General features: G+C 43.5%; 2 protein-coding genes across 3 annotated transcripts in view; both read left to right on the forward strand.

Moving 5' to 3' along the window:
- The first annotated feature begins 151 nt into the window (after positions 1-151).
- On the forward strand, positions 152-8393 carry LOC110522421 (Golgi resident protein GCP60). 2 transcript variants are annotated; one of them, XM_021600797.2, is made up of 8 exons: positions 152-490; positions 2206-2347; positions 2707-2847; positions 2982-3140; positions 3297-3471; positions 3717-3936; positions 4734-5021; positions 5329-8393. In XM_021600797.2, exons 1-8 carry the CDS (start codon positions 211-213, stop codon positions 5541-5543), a joined length of 1620 nt encoding a protein of 539 aa, XP_021456472.1. In that variant the 5' UTR covers positions 152-210; the 3' UTR covers positions 5544-8393. The 2 variants fall into 2 exon arrangements, with proteins under 2 accessions (XP_021456472.1, XP_021456473.1); XM_021600798.2 differs by having other exon boundaries at positions 4737-5021.
- A 4295-nt stretch (positions 8394-12688) lies between these two features.
- Positions 12689-15869, forward strand: part of nhsl1b (NHS-like 1b) — a 177218-nt gene continuing 174037 nt past the window's right edge. Inside the window, exon 1 of the mRNA XM_036975961.1 lies at positions 12689-13342. Coding sequence (XP_036831856.1) covers positions 13006-13342 — 337 coding nt within the window. The 5' untranslated portion in view covers positions 12689-13005. The remainder of the gene's footprint in view (positions 13343-15869) is intronic.

Raw genomic sequence — 15869 nt, forward strand, 5'->3', positions numbered from 1 at the left:
GTCTTACTTTAAGGTAAGGCATAAGGTTAGCAGTGTGGTTAATTTTAGGGTTATGTTTAAAATCACATTTTAAGAAGAGAAATTGAAGAAATGGGCGGGGTTTATAACTTTGTGTCTGTGGTAACTAGTGACGACCCAGAATCTCCCGGAACTTCCGCTAAATTAAATCGGAAGTAAGTACGTGGCTGCTTCAGGCAGCTCATATTCTGCATGATGGCGACAGAGGTTCAGAGCGGCGACCTCAACAATGGCAGTTCTAGCCGGCTCGAAGTCTCAATCGATGGCCTCACCCTCAGCCCGGATCCCGAGGGCGAGCAGGAGCAAGTCTTTGAACCGGACCCCGTGCCCGCGGAGCAGGAGACCGAGGACCAGAGCACCGCCGAAGCCACCGACGATGGGCAGGAAGGCGAGTCTGCCAAAACCACGATAGAGAGGAAATGGGGCTTTGGTTTGCTGGAGCTATACGGACTAGCATTGAAATTCTTCAAAGGTATTTTGTATTTATTCGTATTTGATGCTAACAGTGTAATGGAATTTACATTGTGATTTGGCATTACATGATGTGGCTAGCTAGCTGTTTCATCCCAGTTTATTTTTGTGTGTGCTGTACATTAGCTAACTAGCTAATGTTAGCAAGCTAGCCACTTGCTTAACTATGATGCCTTGCTAGCTGTCAAAATGCCACAGCAACTTGAAGATTTTTCAACAGAATCTCCGAATAATGTATCTGCATGATTGCTGGATGTTCTTTCAGGTTGTCTCTCGTTGACAGAATAGTTATTCAGACATCGAAAGAATAACGGCGTAGCTATATCTAGTTTAGATGAGGCGACATTTAACTTGACATGTCATGTGTCGATGTGATCATGTGGTTCCTCCACGTAGCTACTAACTGCCAGTTTAACGTTACTCTAGTGAATGACAACCCAGTAACTAGCTAGTTTGACTGGTATGTGGCACACACCCTGTTATTAATACATATATTCTCGCTACGGGCAGGGAGTCAGATTTGCATACAGCTCATAGACACAGATTTGTCGACGTCAAAATACTACATAATGCTAGTGATTCATACTAAATAAACATTGCGATCAGCATACACACATGTTGACACCTGTCATTTCTGAGATCTTGAATTATTGATTACTGAACTAAGCAGACAAGGCTAGTCATTCAGGCATCGGCTAAAGTAGACAGCTTGCAAGCAGTTTACTTACTTGTACTGCTTAATTGTAGGATGACTGCCTTCCAATCTTCAGAATTCTCATGCATTAACTGCACTTGGCTCCATCAAAATAAAGTGCTTAGGTTTCCTTTAATGGGCCATTGAATGCAGACTACACACGCATTTCACAGCCAATGGATTAGCTTGGAAATGAGTCTGTGCAAATGCTATCACCATCACTTCAGATCTACACCTTCTATAGAGCAACAATAACTTGACATTTTTAAAGCACACATGAATGCATTCTGCCCTGATTCACTGCTCCCCTGACAGGACTGAATAGCTAAAAGAAGTGTGGCTGAAACAAGGTGACAAGGTACACACCTACTCAATCATCTCAGATCTACGCTTGTGGAGTGAACAATGCCAGAGAGGATGGGATACATTTCTGGAATGAAATGCAGCCTAGATATGTAGAGGGGAGAGAAAGAATAAGGAAACATTGAAGGAGTAGTTTATTTCTCACACATGGGTGTGTTCGCTAAGTAAACATTTTTGCATCCACCACTTCAAACATATAATCCATTTTTACGGCTGGATTATTGTGAGAGCCCTCCAGGTGACTGGGCATTGTGCAAACTGGTTCTAAAATGGGACTCCTCCTGTTCTTCAGTGAAGTTGTGCATTGCATGCATTGTTGATTTCTCCATGCATTTGCAATATAAGGGGCTGAGAAGGGAGAAAAACATGCTTTATGACCAAGCCCAGACATGGCTAAGTAGCTCCTTCGCTGACTGTACACAATAAAAGGGACATTTATGTCAGTCATCATTCGCCAGCAACACACCAAGCAACAATCTATTCTGGAACGAGGAAAACAAAACAGAACATTCATTTTTAATGATCCATTTTATAGATTGCCATTTTCAATATAAGCCTAAGTGTCTAGCAATGAATAATTGGTTAAATGATCAACAGATGACGTATTTGCCTTGCTAGTGTATTGCAGTATGGAATCTAGACTATTAGTTTGTTCTCAGATAAGGATGGGAAGGCCTTTCACCCCACCTATGAGGAGAAGCTTCGTCTGGTGGCCCTCCACAAGCAGGTGTTACTGGGGCCATACAACCTCGACGCCTCTCCAGAGGTGGGCTTCTTTGACGTCCTGGGCAATGACCGCAGGTAACCCCCAACCCCCGCCCCTCCCCATTGTGTGTGTGTGTATATGACCTTTGAACTCCAGCAGCAGCTCCAGCCCTAGTGCTGCTGCTGTGTTCCAGTAAACAGGAAATATGAGGGAACAGATTGTGGAACAGAGCTTTTCCTCCCAACAGTTTATCAAGGTTTTTCACAGCTCAACACACACTTATCTACTGCCTCTACCTTAAATGTGCACCAATTGATGGCCCATGCTGACGCTCAGTGGTTGAACTCTTTACCCCTTACTGCAGACCACGTAAGAAAACCTTGGACTTAACTTTTGTTCTTGTTATTTGTCCTAAGTCATTGTCCTATTGCCGCCACCTCTCTTCCTTCTGTAGGAAAGAGTGGGCTGCTCTGGGTAACATGGAGAAGGAGGAGGCCATGGTGGAGTTTGTCAAGCTGTTGAACAAATGCTGTAATTTATTCGCTCCTTACGTCACCTCCCACCAAATAGAGAAGAAGGAGCAGGAAAGGAAACGGTAAGATGCCCAGGAGGACAAACAGACAGACATTTCTGCCCATAAGAGCAACATGGGAACTTTCCCCTAGTTTAGGATTTAGGGAATTCTCAAGTTTGTCTTGTTTTTGTCTCTTTCCTTCCATCTCACCTCAGGAGGGAGGAGGAGGAACGACAGCGCCGGGAGGATGAAGAGCGGGAACGACAGAGACAGGAGGAGGAGAGGCAGAGGCTGGAGGAGGAGGAGAGGCTGAAGAGGGAGGAGGAGGAAAGGAGACAGTTGGATGAGGAGAGGCTACGGGTGGAGCAGCATAAGTGAGTACTGTGTGTGATAAGTCTCATGATCTAGATCTCTAGCTTCAGCTTAACCTCTATCTAGTGTGTGTGTAGGAAGCTTTTTATGGTATCCCAGTATTCGTTGAATGGTGCTGCATTGATGGTCTCCTCCATCCTCCCCCTCACTGTCTGCAGACAGCAGATCATGGCAGCATTGAATGCCCAGACAGCGGTGCAGTTTCAGCAGTATGCTGCCCAACAGTATCCAGAGAGCCCTGAGCAGCAGCTGGGTCTCATACGCCAGCTGCAGGAACAACACTACCAACAGTACATGCAGCAGCTCTACCAAGTCCAGCTGGCTCAGCAACAGGTACACCCTCCCACAATGTCCTATGTACTCCACACCTCAACACATCTTTTTCAGATACAAGGTAATAAGCAGTACTAAGCCATTTTAAGTGTTCATTAAGTTGTTGCTCCTTTACGTCTCTCATTAGAGATGTCAACCAGGGCGTACCTTTTTATTTTCATGAGGAGAATACAATGTGGCGATTATACAGAAATGTATTAATCATGTTGTCTTCCAAGTCATTGACCGTCATCCTTCCCCTCCAGGCAGCCTTACAGAAGCAGCAGGAGGATGCGGTGGTGCAGGCTACCCTGGAGGTCACAACTGAGCCTGTAGCTGCAGTGCCCCCGGCTAGAGAGGAGGTCCCCATGCTCAACGGCCAGTCGGACTCCCACTCTGAGAGCATGGACAAAGAGCCAGAACCCCTCGAGCCTGCCGACGAGGCCACTGAGAATGGACCCATGGGTACACGCACGCATCGACCAGGTACCAACACACACGTGCACACACACCGGCCAGGTATCATCAGGGATCACCCGAGTCGAGTATGATTGTCCTCAATGTGTTTTTCTATTTGTGGTTCTTCAGATGGCTGTAAAGGCTGATGCGGAGCCACATTTTGGTGCAGTGTGGATAGGGGTGAGGTGTGGTTGGACCTTCCTGGTGTTGTCCTTGCATAGCACTCACACCCCACAGACCAACCGGTATAGTTGCATTCCAACCGGTATAGCTGCATTCCAACCTGTAAATGTGTGATACCTTACACTCTGTCCTTGGGCGTCAGAAAGGGATGCATAGTTGTAAGGGATAGGTGAATGACTCCACTCTAACCCTCCGATTGGCTAAGAGGAGTTCCTGCCCATTGTGCTCTCATTGATACAGTTCTTTCAGGTCTCTGATGAGGGAGTTCTCAAGGACAGAGGAGGCCAATTTCTGGTTTGGAATCAAGCCATGGAATGCATTAATCTGTAACAGCAGAGTATCTCTTTCTATTCTGTTCATGCGGGATAGAACAAGGAGACAGTATGCCAGTGTTGCCTGAAAGCCATTACTGCCTCATCGAGTTTCTTAAGATGCCACTCTAATTGAGAAAGGAAGTTTTATTTGAAAGTACTCAAAAGCAGGATTTTAAAACTATATATGTTTTTATCCTCACTGAATCAGATTAGTCTTTTTCTGAAAATTTCTACCTGAGAAATGTATGTACGTGGTGCCCAATCTGCCTGTTATATTTACACACCCCTCTGATACCTTCCTCCCCCCACTTTCCCTTCTCCGTCCAGCAGACTCTTCCCCGGTCATCGCGGCTCCCTCCATGTGGACGCGGCCCCAGATCAAGGACTTCAAGGAGAAGATCCGACAGGACGTGGACAGTGTGATCACGGTGGGGCGTGGTGAGGTGGTGACGGTGCGTGTGCCCACCCACGAGGAGGGCTCCTACCTTTTCTGGGAGTTCGCCACGGACCACTACGACATCGGCTTCGGGGTCCTCTTCGAGTGGACTGATGCCACCAACGCCTCAGTCAGCGTGCACGTCAGCGAGTCAAGCGACGAAGACGAGGATGAGGAAGGTGAGGTGGAGCACTGTTAGATAGGCTGCTTGTGTTTTAATAGGATGTTACGTGTTGTTTAGTGAGACCCAGGATGCATTTCTACTGAGATGACTGTCCTAGCTAAATATAACAATTTAGTTAGTCCTCACCTTCCTAATGGGGTTATTCCTGCTTGTTTGTTACGGCTTATGTTCTTTTTGCATGTTTCCTCCTTACTGTTGATGTGTACGGTCCTTTCACACATCTTGAATGCTACCTCAGACATGATGAATATTCAGTAGCTACAGACAGCCTTCCTGACGGTCTGTGTTCCCTCCATCTTCAGGGGAGCCTCCCAGGGAGGGGGTGAAGCTTAAGAAGGGGGCAGGGAAGCCCCAGGTGGATGAGATAGTGCCGGTGTACCGGCGGGACTGTCACGAGGAGGTATACGCTGGCAGTCACCAATACCCCGGCCGTGGAGTCTACCTGCTCAAGTTCGACAACTCCTACTCTCTCTGGAGGTCCAAGAGCGTCTACTACAGAGTCTACTACACCAGATAAGCCTGGAGATGGACTGGGGGAGGGTGGGGTGTGCCTGTACATTAAGAGAGGGGGAGGGGGGTGAGAGGATCTGTTCTGGACAAGACCACCAGAGGGTGACAGAAATGTCAGACTCAGTTTGGAGATGGGAACTTCTATCTGTTTGGTGTGTGTGTGTGTGTGTGTGTGTGTGTATACACCTCGTTGGAGTTTGGGGGGGAAGTTAACGCTGTAGTCTGTTCGCCGACCTGTCTTTTCTCTCTGAGACCACCTCTAGGACTCTGTATTAATGTCTGTCTTCCCTGCACAAAGGTCATCTAACCCACAGTCTATGTTCTGTCATGTCATGTCATTGTTATGGCTGTGCTTCTATCTGACTGAGACGCTTCTTAACCGGAGTTTACATATTTCAACACAGAGCTGAAGTTCATACAGGGTTTTGTCCAATGAGAGAAGTCCTGGACAAACAGAGTCCAAACAGAGTGACACACTACACTACAGCACCATGCCTTTGTACTATAGCAGGAGTCCCTTATACACCAACACTGAGTAACACACTCAACTGAACAGTCAATCGCTCCTGTAGTGGCAATACTGCTGCGGAAAGAGCTACACCCAGATCCACATGAACGCCTAGCCCCTACCACCTACACCCTACTGGGATCTGAGAGGGTTGGATTATAGGCATAAGCAATACGGCTTATCTGTGCAAACTTTACACATCTCCACAAGTACATAGGGAGACGGGGCTAGGGGTAGATTGGGTTCTATTCTACTGAACGAGGGATCATTGAGAAGTGGGGAAGGGTTATTGGTGGTGGAAGAGGGGATATGACATGTACATTGGAAAGTATGGTTGAGGCCTTGTAAATTTGGGCATCTCGAAATGGAATGCTGAAAAAAGGTGATTGTCTAAAAAGGATTTAATAAATATTTATTTGCCCTTTCTTGTAGAGTAGGATCATTTTTGTGTCTGTATAATATTTGGGTGTATTTCATCTCCAGTGGCCTCCCTGCTTCAGGAGACATGTCTCTTTAGATCAGGGTTCCCAAATCGGTGGCCTGCAGGTGATTTAAAAAAAAATAAATTATTTGGTCCCCTAAGTTTATTTGGTCCCCTCTGTAGGACAGAAGACTAAAATCAACAGGAAATCAGCTCAGTGATTTTTAATTTAGGAGATCTGTTCCCAAGTATTCCCACACAGAAATAGAAAGGGATACGATCACATATGCCAATGTAATCGAGGTTTAAAATTATTCAGTTTTTGAATCTTGCAGTCAATTTGCAGTGTATAAATTATAATTGTTCGGCCTCCCGACTATCCGCTCAAGGAGAACTGGTCACATGGCTGAATGTAATGGACCCCGCTTTAGATGCTTGCTTTTCTTTATGGCCGCTGGTCTCAGGACATGACAGGTTTCCATCCTTATCATTTTCACCTGTCGGTCTATCCCTATAAGAGGGCAAGGAAAGCAAGCCAGTAAAGAGTATTGGGACATACCACATGTCTGTTCAGCGGGAGACTGGACACTGTCCTCTATTGGCAATTGTGTGTTGAGTTTGTCACTAATTTGATTTGACTCATACATACGCTAACAATCCAAGAAGATTTTTGCCTTTTGTTTTGGTCATTTCACTGTTACATCTCTATAGCATTTAATCTTTCAGAAGTCCACAGCCAAGCACAATATTGGCTGCATTTATGTCATCATTTGATGGATTGATTCAGATTTGTCATCTCAAATATGGCTTTGAACTATCGCTAATAAACTGGTCATTCATGTCTCTGGTTGAGAGTAATGCTCTCTGGTCACGTCTAGCTCTCTGGTCGTTCATGTCTCTGGTTGAGAGTAATGCTCTCTGGTCACGTCTAGCTCTCTGGTCGTTCATGTCTCTGGTTGAGAGTAATGCTCTCTGGTCGTTCATGTCTCTGGTTGAGAGTAATCAGTTATTGAGCTCAGACTGAGCTTAGTGTTTAACTCTTATGATTTCTGAGTTTATTTTGCTGGCATTATTTGGTATTGTTCAGACTGTTCACCTACCTTACATCTGCATGCTTTGTGTTTCACTTGAAGTCAGATGGCCACCAGGGTTTGTTGATGAGTTGTTCTTCTTTTGAAAGACTTTTCGATGAATCCTACTGTTTGGTTTCTGATGGATGACCAAGTCTCCTTTCAAATGAGTCAACACGGGTCAGACTTGGGCTTATCGGTAGGCCTGATTCTAATCACGACTCCCTCTCCTAGTTGGATGTTCCTCCTTGTTGTTTTGTTCATTTGTTTAAAGTACTTTTGCTCACCAACTAGTAGCCTAATGATACAGATTGTTCAAGCCTTGTATGTAAATAATTATAAATGGATTTTAAGTGTGTGGGGGGGGGGGCACAATGGGTTGAGAAGTGATGCACTGTAGTATGGTGAATGAGATTATGTATATTGTTTCCCCAAAAAGTCAAACTCAAGTGTAAACTGAAAGACAATGAACTGTGGAAAAATGCTCATCCATGTTTGTATTGCTTTGACTGTATGTTCTGTATTGATCTGTATGAGTTTGAAGAATCTGGGCATATATTTAACCTCGATTACATTTATGCTCATCTCTCTTACCTGAATTTCTTCTCACGTGTTTTTATTTTATTTTTACAATGTAAATGTTAAATTTAGAGGTACATTTTGTTCTACTTTTTGTTACAGTCCAGGTGTTAAGATTATGTAGTAGACCTTCATCAGTCTCATTACAGATGTTTCTTTTGCAATCTTTTAGAAATGATCATTTTATAAACGTTGTGTACACTCTGTCCCAAAACATGTGTGCCAGTTTTCATGCAAAATGTGTCATTTTATAAAAATTAAATTTGAGTTGAGAATGTGCTTATCCTCCCTCCCAAAGTCTTGCATTGCAACAAGGCAAAAGTAGTATTGTGCAAATGGGGAATTCAGGATGAAACAAAAGAACAGGCAGGCCTAGCTAAATATAATAACATGCTATCAGTGAGAAGAGTGAAGTTATCTTTGTATTCAAAAATAATTAGAATTATTTCCTAATTAATTTCCATGATCGTTGCAGAATAAAATCCTCACCTTTTCTGACTGAGATGGTTTCATAGGCTACTTTAGAAAATAGTCTACAAGTTCAGAAAAATGGTATCCCATCTCTCATTTAAGTGACCCACTTCACAGTAAATAGATGAGCTATTTCAAGCAGGCTTTTAAAAAGTTTTTTTTGCTCTATGTGCAGTTTAATGGTAGAACAGACGGTTCAGCTTTTCCATTGACATTTGTAGGCTACATCTAAATAACGTAATGTGACATTTCTTAATTTATATGCATAAATACATAGTTGTGGCCAACAATATTGTCACCCTTGCACTTTTTTTTTCAAATAAATGCCCCATTTCTTCCAGAACTGTTGAAATTAAAAGCCTGCTTGAAATTAAACATGTATGTCTTAGATTTGCAGTTAAACAAAACAAATAGGAATAACTGACTAAATGTTAGCTTATTCCACAAAGAAATCCTAAAACGGCCTAGGCAATATTATTGGCTCCTTCTAGAAGTAGTTAGAAATAATTAGATTTCAAGCAGGTGATTCTTCTTTACTTTGGAATTGAACTCACTTATGGTGAGTTGGTGCCTGCAATATAAACATCACTCATTTGAACAGAGAAAAGGATTCATTCTCCTGTTTTGTGTCACTGTGTACTTCAATGAGCATGGAGGAAGAAAGAACTAGAGGATTATCTGAGGAGGTCAGACACAAGATTGTAGCCAAGCATGGACAATCTCAAGGCTACAAGTCCATCACCAGAGACCTTGATGTTCCTGTTTCCACCGTACGTAATGTTATCAAGAAGTTTGAGGCCCAAGCCGCTGTAGCCAGCCGCACTGGACGTGGCCAAGAGAGAACTTGATGGAAGATTGTACCGAAGGATCGTTGGAATGGTGGAGAAAGCACCACGATCAACTACCACACAGATTCAAGCTGCCCTTCAGACAGAAGGTACGACCGTTTCAACTCGCACCATCCGTTGCCAACTCAATGAAAGGCAGTTATATGGTAGGAGACCCAGGAGGACCCCACTGCAGAGAGGGAGACATAAAGAAAGCCTGACTGCAATTTGCGGGCTATACTCGGCCTTGTCTCAGGATGGTAAGTTGGTGGTTGAAGATACCCCTCTAGTGGTGTGGGGGCTGTGCTTTGGCAAAGTGGGTGGGGTTATATCCTGCCTGTTTGGCCCTGTCTGGGGAAATCATCAGATGGGGACACAGTCTCTCCTGACCCCTCCTGTCTCAGCCTCCAGTATTTATGCTGCAGTAGTTTATGTGTTGGGGGGCTAGGGCCAGTCTGTTATATCTGGAGTATTTCTCCTGTCTTATCCGGTGTCCTGTGTGAATTTAAGTATGCTCTCTCTAATTCTCTCTTTCGTTCTCTCTGAGGACCTGAGCCCTAGGACCATGCCTCAGGACTACCTGGCATGATGACTCCTTGCTGTCCCCAGTCCACCTGGCTGTGTTGCTGCTCCAGTTTCAACTGTTCTGCCTGCGGCTATGGAACCCTGACCTGTTCCCCGGACGTGCTACCTCTCCCAGACCTGCTGTTTTCAACTCCCTAGAGACCGCCGGAGTGGTAGAGATACTCTCAATGATCGGCTATAAAAAGCCAACTGACATTTACTCCTGAGGTGCTGACATGTCGCACCCTCGACAACTACTGTGATTATTATTATTTGACCATGCTGGTCATTTATGAACATTTGAACATCTTGGCCATGTTCTGTTATAATCTCCACCCGGCACAGCCAGAAGAGGACTGGCCACCCCTCATAGCCTGGTTCCTCCCTAGGTTTCTTCCTAGGTTTAGGCCTTTCTAGGGAGTTTCTCCTAGCCACCGTGCTTCTACACCTGCATTGCTTGCTGTTTGGGGTTTTAGGCTGGGTTTCTGTACAGCACTTTGAGATATCAGCTGATGTAAGAAGGGCTATATAAATACATTTGATTTTGAAATTTGATTTTAGGAGCGCAATGTTGGAAAGCTTGTTCCATCGATGGTCATGGGTCTTTTTTTATTTTTTTTATTTTACCTTTATTTAACCAGGCAAGTCAGTTAAGAACAAATTCTTATTTTCAATGACGGCCTGGGAACAGTGGGTTAACTGCCTGTTCAGGGGCAGAACGACAGATTTGTACCTTGTCAGCTCGGGGGTTTGAACTCGCAACCTTCCGGTTACTAGTCCAACGCTCTAACCACTAGGCTACGCTGCCGCAGCAGGTCAATGACCCCAAACACACTTCAAAAAGCACCCAGGAATGGTTCAAGATAAAATGCTGGACTGTTCTGAAGTAGCCAGCAGTGAGTCCAGATCCAAATCCCATTGAAAACTTGGGGAGAGATCAGAGAACGGCAGTTGGGAGAAGGCACCCTTCAAAAATAGGAGAACTGGAGCAGTTTGCATAAGAGGAGTGTGCCAAAATGCCAGTAAAGAGGTGCAGAAAGCTCATCAATGGCTATAGGAAGCACTTGATTGCAGTTATTTTGACCAAACACTGCTACCAAATATTAAGTCTAGGGTGCCAATAATTTTGTCAATGCCATTTCTGTTTATTTTCTGATTTAAATGTATATATTAGTAGACAATATTTCAGATTGTGCAGCATATTTAGGTTCGGGAAAAAGTGAATGGAAAACATTGCATTCAATCGATCTGTTTACAGGTCCACGACAATCTGCAATTGATTTTGTCTTTCAGAAACTGTCAGATACAGCAAATGTCACTGCAAAAGAACAATTTCCCAACACCTCCACAGATATTTGATCAAGTTCACCATCCTTTAGATACTGTCTTGCCCTAATTCCAATACTTCCAAAGTATACAGCAAATAAGGGCGTTATTGTCACCATAAAAGGTGAATGATCAGCGTTTTTCAGGCAGAGTTATAATGCTCGTTCACTCGCGCAGTTTAACGACAGCTCTGATTTATAATGGTAAACATGGGTATTTTGTGGTTGCGCAGTTTTTTTTTACAGAAATGGCGCACGCAGATATGTTGTATTAAATTTACGCATTGGTTATAAACGAGGCCACCGGAGTTGTGTTATTGTCACCCAGTACATTGGTATTTTATGGCGCTCATTGGGTTTGGCCTTGGAGCATGTTTCTGGTCTGGTGACAGATGCGTCATCCACATTCTGTATTCCAGCTAAACCTCCTTTACTGTAGGGAGGATACAGGAGGGGAAGTGACTAACATTAGAGCCATTCAGGCATTCTTTCCATATTGAACTAGGAAATTGCTACATAGATAGAAATGTCACCAGGAAAGAGAAGTGCAGAGTAAGCCTCCTGTGAAATCCTGTCTTGTTGGGTTGGCAACTTTTGCACAATTAGTCATGTTGATGTTGAAGACATAGCATTGAACATTGTTTGTTGGTTGATTTAGAATTAAAGTCGACATTTGGCAACATACCATGAACAAGTATGGCAACTTGATCTACAATAGTGCCAGTCAAAAATAAGATGGTTCACTATGCTGTTATGTTTGCTTGAAACCACAAGGGGGCGGATGAGGTGGACACAACTCAAGTTTAAATAGTGATAGGAATGATTGCCAACTGCCAACTGGACATTGCGCTCCTCAGTTTAGGCTGCGTTTACTCAGGAAGCCCAATTATGATATTTTTTTTCACTAATTGGTCTTTTGACCAATCAGATCTGCACTGAAAAAAATCTGATATGAAGAAATCTGATATGATTGGTTTAAAGACCAATTAGTGGAAAAAAATATCGGAATTGGGCTGCCTGTCTAAAGTCAGCCCAGATATTTTACTTCTTCTGTGGACTCAGACAAATCTGAATGACTCTTATCAACAATAGCCTTGGAATTATTGTTGGATCTGAGTTTGCGGTCCAACCTTCTAGGGAAACCAGATTGTGCAATGGTAGGAATATTGCCTACAATAGCCCTGGACATACAGTATGTGAGTGAAACAATGTTCCGAGAATGTTTACGGTTTTTATAGTGTTCAATGTCTATCTTCACATTCGTATTTGAAACGGGCAAAAACCTATGCACATTTCCGTGGAAAATAAATACTGTTGTACTTCACATTGTACAGGGAATCCAGTCCGGATTTTCCGTCCTGCCTTGGCAGCAGGGGAGGCAGGTAAACGTTTCTTCCACATCTTGCAGATACAGAATTCAGACTCCAGTTGCCACAGGTGGTTGTACTTTTCCGTGTTTTACTCGTACTTTCCCCCTACTTTGCTCCGCGAGTTGTTTTTCTATGCTGGTTCTCGTTGGATTTGAATAGACTTTGGGAGCAACGTCTCCGTACAGCGGAATTTCGCATCTTTGAAAAATATGGCGGGATGTCAGGATCATGTAGCTTCACAAACAATAGCGGCATTGCATCTGTTTCTTGAGGTTTAATGTAGAGACCTTGTGACCGAAGTTTTATTGTTTTGTCTTCCCTGGAATTCGTAAAAATGCCGTTCCACCAAAGAATAGTGGAGCCGCGGCATTTGTCTCGGTTGCCCAGGAGGGATGGCAAAACTTTAGGTGAAGAAGATGGGGATTTCATAGTGGTGGATGGACGCAAACTTCGGAAGCCTGTTTTATTTACAGCATTGGATGAGGTTTGCTCTCATACAATGATAAACATACTTCACCAACTTTCTGACCTATCACGAAATGCAAGCGACATATTTCTGGGGATTGAGATGGAGGCTGGAATGGTATTTCAAAGATCCTGTAGGATTCAAGTGCGCCTGGAAACTTTACACAATGCTGTCATCAAGTTCGATCACAAGAAAATCAAAATCCGTAAGTGTGATTGTGATGTTTTTTTTGGTTGTCGTGCATTTGACACTACATATTTTTGTTGAAGCATTAATGATTTTTTGTCTCCCCAGTCAGTCCTAATGATGTTTATAAATCGTTGGTCAGTCTTTGTATATGAGTAGTTAGGTTAATTGTTCAAAAGTAATACGTGTATCCTTATGCTGTGTGTACAGCATCATCATAATAGTTTTGTAACAAAATGCAGCCATTAATAAAACGAGGTATTTTAATGAATCATGAGAAAGTGTTACTTTAAACTCAACACAGTAAGCTACTTGAAGATAGCTAACGGGTTTGTTCATATTTGAATTATTAATTAATAACAGATTGTCACATAGTATTGGTAAAAACAAGAGGAGCCACTGTCGAGTAAACACATGGCGTGTGTTTGAGTTAGGTTTGAAGTTATGCTAATACGGTTATTCTACGGGCGTGAGTCCTGTCATATGTGATCGATTTCCAGCAACGCACTGACCATCTGCGCGAGCTGGGGCGCCTGTAGCGTGGGGGCTTCAAAGCATGCTTCATAACGACATTTGGACCTCGGGGCGGGAGCGGCAACGATAACCTTCACACAAGCCGAATCCTTCTGTTTCTAGTCCTCAAAGATGAACGTGAAATCAATTCCCTTTTTGATAAGCCTAATTGTTGACTCTCCACAACCCACACCATCTTATTTTGAGGGTAGGGGTTTATGTTGAAGCTGACAATTGTATCTTCGATTATTTATTTTTTAGATAGCATATGCTCGTATCCAGAGCGACTTTTAAGGTACTGAGTGAGTGCATGCATACATGTTCGTACCTTTTCGTGCTGATGCTTGTCTTTCATTTTGGCATGTTTTGCTGCCTTGTGCCAGCCAGGCAGCTACGTCACGATTGCAAAGATACTTGCCCTCCTGCTGCACCGATATGTAGGAAATCCACTGAGTAAACAAACTGCTAAAACACTAACTTTTTAATCACAGCAAACTACCTTATTGTTTGCCTACTAGTAGTGTGTCAATGTTTTAGAATCTGCCAGGGAACTGTATCCCTGTTTTGTATTTATATTATTTTACCAAAAGGCAAATATTTGGATGAATTTACATGTCTTCAGCAGCTTGTTGGGGAAACAGAGTTGACCACTTCAGGAAACATTCCTTGTCAGGTTGATGAATTTCCTCCTGGCTTTTACACAGCACACAACTCTTTTTGTTTGAATCTACATCCCATGCCAAAATCCCGGGTGAATCCTAATTCAATTTCCTCCCAGCAGTGTAAAACTTAGTCAAGAGGAAGTACAGTTTAACAATCTTTTCTTTGTCTGACTTCATCTACTAAAACACCAGACATCATGGACCACGTTCCTTTTGAGGAGGACTTATTCACCAACAGCTGTAGAATGACTGTAGCCTAGTTCTTCCCCTCAAAATTCTCTGCTGTGTCCTGCACCCCAGTGTAACACACACACACCACACACGAGTTAGACAGTATATAGAGTATGTATGATGAGAAACAGACAGTAGGTTACATGCTGACCTTGATGGAATCAGTCATCATAATGATACTGAAAGGCAAGTGCTCCAGCTGGTATAGGTCTGCTACTTGACATATAGCATATTCACTCCCTAATACCAAAGACCAGATTCAACTTGTTATCAGAAAGCCCGCTTAATTAAACCTCTGTCGGATACCCCACCTTATTAACTCTTCACACAGCCTGTGATGCCACATACTCTACTCACTGGTTGAGGCAATACACCAGAGAGACAGTTTTAATAAACCTCAGATACCACATGATACTAAATACCACCTCGTAGCCCAAACTATTACACAACCTCATTCTCCCAGGGTGGAGGCTTATAGTTATAACACAACCTCATTCTCTCAGGGTGGAGGCTTATAGTTATAACCCAACCTCATTCTCCCAGGGTGGAGGCTTATAGTTATAACCCAACCTCATTCTCCCAGGGTGGAGGCTTATAGTTATAACACAACCTCATTCTCTCAGGGTGGAGGCTTATAGTTATAACACAACCTCATTCTCCCAGGGTGGAGGCTTATAGTTATAACCCAACCTCATTCTCCCAGGGTGGAGGCTTATAGTTATAACACAACCTCATTCTCCCAGGGTGGAGGCTTATAGTTATAACACAACCTCATTCTCCCAGTGTGGAGGCTTATAGTTATAACCCAACCTCATTCTCCCAGGGTGGAGGCTTATAGTTATAACCCAACCTCATTCTCCCAGGGTGGAGGCGTATAGTTATAACACAACCTCATTCTCCCAGGGTGGAGGCTTATAGTTATAACCCAACCTCATTCTCCCAGGGTGGAGGCTTATAGTTATAACACAACCTCATTCTCCCAGGGTGGAGGCTTATAGTTATAACCCAACCTCATTCTCCCAGTGTGGAGGCTTATAGTTATAACCCAACCTCATTCTCTCAGTGTGGAGGCGTATAGTTATAACCCAACCTCATTCTCTCAGTGTGGAGGCTTATAGTTATAACCCAACCTCATTCTCC

This window comes from Oncorhynchus mykiss, chromosome 4, assembly GCF_013265735.2.
Source record: "Oncorhynchus mykiss isolate Arlee chromosome 4, USDA_OmykA_1.1, whole genome shotgun sequence".
Classification (NCBI taxonomy): Eukaryota; Metazoa; Chordata; class Actinopteri; order Salmoniformes; family Salmonidae; genus Oncorhynchus; species Oncorhynchus mykiss.